General features: G+C 51.8%; 1 protein-coding gene across 1 annotated transcript; it reads right to left on the bottom strand.

The window, feature by feature from the left end:
• Nucleotides 1–2,464: 2,464 nt before the first annotated feature.
• LOC124695241 (protein NODULATION SIGNALING PATHWAY 2-like) lies at nucleotides 2,465–4,135 on the bottom strand. Its single transcript, XM_047228112.1, has one exon. The coding sequence runs from the start codon at nucleotides 4,133–4,135 to the stop codon at nucleotides 2,465–2,467; it is 1,671 nt and encodes a 556-aa protein (XP_047084068.1).
• Between the last annotated feature and the right edge of the window lie 832 nt (nucleotides 4,136–4,967).

Raw genomic sequence — 4,967 nt, 5'->3', positions numbered from 1 at the left:
ATCAATATTTTTCATGAAAATACTTCAAAAAAATCATGTTCAAGAAACAGGAAAAAATTCAAAAAGATAGTAAAAATAGAAAATTAAAAACAAAAACAAAAAGTAAGAGTAAAAGTAAAGGAAAAAACTGAAAATAAAAAACAAGAGGAAAAAATATTAAATAAATTAGGGAAAAAAATGAAAAATATGTAAAGGTAAAAATATAAAATATCATGGAAGAAAATACAGCATAAACTAAATATAAAATAAATTTAAAATAGAAATAAACATCAAAACAAAGAAAAGTCAACAGAGAAGGAAAAATCCGCATCAGATCGAGCTAGCCCACCATCGCGGTGCTTCACGGAGTGAGCCCCTATTTACCGCTACAGGTTTCACTTAAGGATCGATGCTGGAAGCGTGTAGACTCTTTGCGGCGCGGTCGACTTGCGCTGCTTGAAGCTTCATATACACCTGGGTTGGCGCATTAACATGGGGCTCCATTGCGAGGGACCAGGTACTGTATTTTGCACATGTTTTTCCCATTATTCATTTCACTTGCCATTGTCTGATTCGCCCCGCTGCACCAGTTTCTGCTGGTTTCCTTTTACTAATTTTCTATTTTCTATTTTCATTTTATTTTTATTTTTCCAATTTACTTTTGCCTTTTGCTTACTTTTTCAATATTCAATTTTATGCTTGATTTTTGTTTTTTTTGAGTTTTTTATATTCTCCACTTTATGTTGCCATCAAAATTTATTCATCAACATACTTAAAAAAAAGCATGTTCAAGAAATAGAAAAAAATCAAAAAGACAGTGAAAATTAGAAAATTAAAAACAAAAACAAAAAATAAAAGTGAAGTAAAAGTAGGAAAACAAAAACTGAAAAGAACAAAAAAGGGGAAAAAACTGGAGCAGCCCTCCATGCCACTTTCTAAAAAGGAACACAGCGACTGTAGCGACTAACTGGGCCTGGCGCATTACCGGGTCCCTGTGCGGCGTGAGCCTTCCGCAGCGCAATGGGCGGTCTATAGGATTTGGCCTAATGCCACCAGCCCATCATAAACGAGCATGCTTGATCCTTCCTGGGAGGTTCGGCCATCCTTCGCTCCTTTCGTAAACGGGAAGACCAGCCTATAACTTGACAGTGATATAACTATGCTCAAATGTGAGAAAACATGCTCTACTGGCATTACCTTGACCTGCAGTAATCAGCAGAAAAAAGGAGGAAGTGATCTAACTTCATAGCCGTATTGGAAATGCATTAGTGGGTGTCATGGTAAGCTAATTGGCATGCAGGCCAACAAGTAGTCGCCGGAGCTTCAAATATACTTACTCCTCTAATCATTCTCGAAAAAATAATACTCTTCTAAGCTGTAACAAAATCGCTAGTTTTGCCAGGTCCAAGTCGTGTTCATTATACAGTTTTGAACACTGCCTCCTCGAAATAGGCTTTCACCACGCTTTAGAAATAAAGCCGCAACGGCCGAACCGATACATGTGGAGAGGAGAACCTCTTACAAAACAGATCAAAGAAAAAACAAAAACGTTGCACTGGAGATATTGAAACGAGACTAGTCAAGTCGGGGCTCCACAACGGTGCCCCCAAGAGGGTAACGACGCACTGCGTCGCCGCCTTCGAGACTGCAACTTCTGGGTTTTCACATGAAGCCGTATCGCGGGGAGAATATCCACAACGACGCCCCCAAATGGGCTACGACACCACGGGCATCACCGGCTTTCGCATGGAAGCATCCTCACACCGCCAAGAACTCAGCCGCCCGCTACCCCTGCGCAAGGTTTCCGAACCGTGATCTGGAGCTGCCAAAGCCGAAGCACCGCCAACACCAGGATCCCCCACCGTCCGCTCCACGCCATCCCCATGACCGAAGAGTGAGACCACCATATGGATTCCTGTTGATGCGCCGTATGATCACGTATGCCAAGTAAACCGCGGGCATCTGAGAATCTCCATGAAATATGATTGTTCTGATCACCGGTGCCCGTGGGTGGAGATCGGTTGCTAACCTGTGGATTCCTGTAGAGCTACAACTAGTACATGCGGAGGATTCCATTAGCTGACAGCTCAATAGATAATCGGACCTGTGATGCAGAAGGATGCAAGTTCAGGAAGTTCAGAGTGGACTAGGAAGGTGAGGAAGGATCGCCGTCCCGACCTCTGATTCTGGATGAATTCAGTTATAGCCAAAGTCAAGTGAGAGTTACAACATGATTTCCTCTAGAGTAGTCTGTCATATTCGGATGACAGATCAGAATCGACATGTACTACTTTGTTCAAACTTGTACCTCAAACGTTTCTACATCTTCGATCGATTACTAGAAGTAGACTGGGTACTAGAGTTTGCAACTCTCAACGTCTCGCAATTGACAGTTTTTGACACAAGAAGGAGAATTCCACTGACAAACTAGACTATTTACATCTGAACATTTTCAACGACGTCTAAGGATGATTCGATCCAAAGTTCAGACTAGCGCGTACGCAGGCTCTACTAGGAAGGAGTCGATGAAGTCGAACTCCGTCCGGCTAAAGCCGACGCTGGCCGGTGCCATCCCCATGGTCTGGAAGGCCCCTTCCGCCGGCGACGACGGCACGGAGAGCGGCGGTGGCGCCCATACGGACGCCGAGAGCAGCCGCCGGGCCTTCCAGCCGAGCACGATCTTGTTCGGTGTCGTCTCCTCCACCGTGTACCCGTCGTTGAACAGGCCGAGGAGTAGCCTGGCCTGGCTGTGGTTGAAGCAGCTGAGCGGCACGGCCTTGAACCCGCTCCCGCGCATCCACTCTCCCCACCCGCGCCTCCCCTCGCCGTCGGCGCCGTCCATCCCTCGGTACGCGCGGCTCACGGCGCCGGCGATGTTGGGGGCGAGGATGACCCGCTCCACCAGGCCGCGCACCCGGCTCTGCGTCGGGAACCCGGCCTCCAGCGAGTCCCACACCGCTGAATACCGGTGCAGCTCCTCCATGAAGCGGCCCACGAAGCCGCCCGCCGCCTCCTCCTCGTTCTCCTTCTCCGCTTCCCCTTCCTCCTCCACCACCGTCACCACCTTGGCACCGAGCGCGGCCATGCCGGTCAAGAACGACGCCACCGAGCCAGGCGGACGTCTGATGCTGGTCGTCGCCGCGGCTTGGTGGAGTATGCAGTTGCCCACGAGGGTCTCCCCCTTGACCAATCGGACCGTCGTCGGCCTGAACATCTCGTCCGAGTCCAGACGGCAATGGCCGAACGAGAAGGGCTGCCCGATGGATCCCGCGAAGGCCGCGAGCCGCCGTCCGGCCTCCTGGACCGCCCGTGCGCCGCCACCACCGCCTCTCGTGACAGCGGTGATGCGCAGGTGGGGAGGCGACACGCCGTCGGGGCGCGACGTCATGGCCTGCATCAGGGACGACCACTGGATGCCCTCGGCGAGGTCGTAGTCGACGATGTGTACGCGCCGGTCGCCCGCCACCGCCTCGAGGATCGCCTGGTTGGCGGTGAAGTGGCCGAACTTCATGTAGGGTGACATGTCCTGGAGCATCTGGAATGCGGTGAGCACGTCGCCGGTGTTGTGGTGAGAGGCGGCAACGGCGGACTGCCTACCGGCGACGGCGTGGGATCCATCGAGGAGGCCCTGGAGCGCGTCGGTGAAGTGCGCGGCGAGGCGCTCCATGTTGGAGGCGCCGGCGTTGGCGCCGGTGGCGGAGACCATGTCCTTGAGCCGAACCAATATCACCCGTGCCAGCTCCCGGCTCTTGTGCGGGCCGGAGAGCGCCTCGGCGGCCGCCATGAGCAGGTGCAGCAGCCGGAGGCCCTTCTCGGGGTTGCACTCCTGCTGCAGGTCGTCGAGCTGCACGGGCGTGCCGGGGTTCGTGGTGGTGGTGCTGCTCGGGTTGGAGCAGGATGGCCCGTCCGGGAACAAGGCCAGGTGGTCGGCACCGATGAGACTGTCGTCGCAGAGCATGGACTCGATGAGGCCGTGGAGGTCATGGCCGGTGCCGTCGTCGGAGCAGAAGGCGCCCCAGTCGCCGACGGGGGACAGCGCATTCCAGGGGTAGAGCCCCATGCCGTCGTCGAGGGAGGATGAGGAGGGGGAGGTGGTGATGGAGCTGCAGCCGGAGATCTCGAGCTCCCCGATCACATCCTCCATGGTCACGTCCATGGCGGTCTACTCTGTGTTTGTCACGCTGTGCTGCGTGGCTTGGTGTTGGGAATGTTTTGGCGCGTGGGAACAGAAGGTATCGAGCGCCGGTGGGCAGGGAGCACGGATTAACTTCACAAGTAGAGGAGTACACGGTGGATCGCTTATTTATAGCCGGTGCCGCCACAGCGAGCGCCGGCCCGGCCGTGACTAGGTCGAGCGAGGCACTATAGCAGGTGCGCCTAAAATGGGAACCAACATCGATGGTGCACCGGTTCTGCCACTCTCGGACACCGGCAGGGCATTTGGGCCTAAAATATTTGACGAGATGGACGGATTTTGTTTTTCTCGTTAGACCGTACAGTACATGGTGAAGTTCGCCCACTGGACATTAATAATCCACCGTTTCTCTCCCCGTAGATAGAGTAAAACCTAGGGCTTCTTCTTCTCTCTCTCACCCTCTCAGACTATCTAAGCATGTATACTCATAGGACCAAGTGGGCCTAATCATATGGTGTCCTCCCTTTGTCTAAAATAGACATATGACGCCATGAGATCCTTTTCTTTGTTGACATGTGACGCCATGAGATCAATGCACACTAGTTTGCACAAGAAACTGATCACAAAGGATTTGGGAGGCATGGAATAAAAGGTACGGGGAGATATGGTGAGTGATCGAGTACAAAAACGGGGAGATATGGAGATATGTCGACTATTAGTTTAGTCTGAATTTGGTACTCTCCAATAGATTATGCCATTGGTTACACTTATATTAAAGTAGACATAATGAAAACATTGAACTTATGTTGATGTGCAAACACACAGTGCAGAGTTGCTAGGGATACGAGCACCA

The sequence above is a fragment of the Lolium rigidum genome, chromosome 3, assembly GCF_022539505.1.
Source record: "Lolium rigidum isolate FL_2022 chromosome 3, APGP_CSIRO_Lrig_0.1, whole genome shotgun sequence".
NCBI classification, from domain to species: Eukaryota; Viridiplantae; Streptophyta; class Magnoliopsida; order Poales; family Poaceae; genus Lolium; species Lolium rigidum.
The sequence above is the reverse complement of the archived record's forward strand: the minus strand, read 5'-3'. Positions and strand labels throughout refer to the sequence as shown.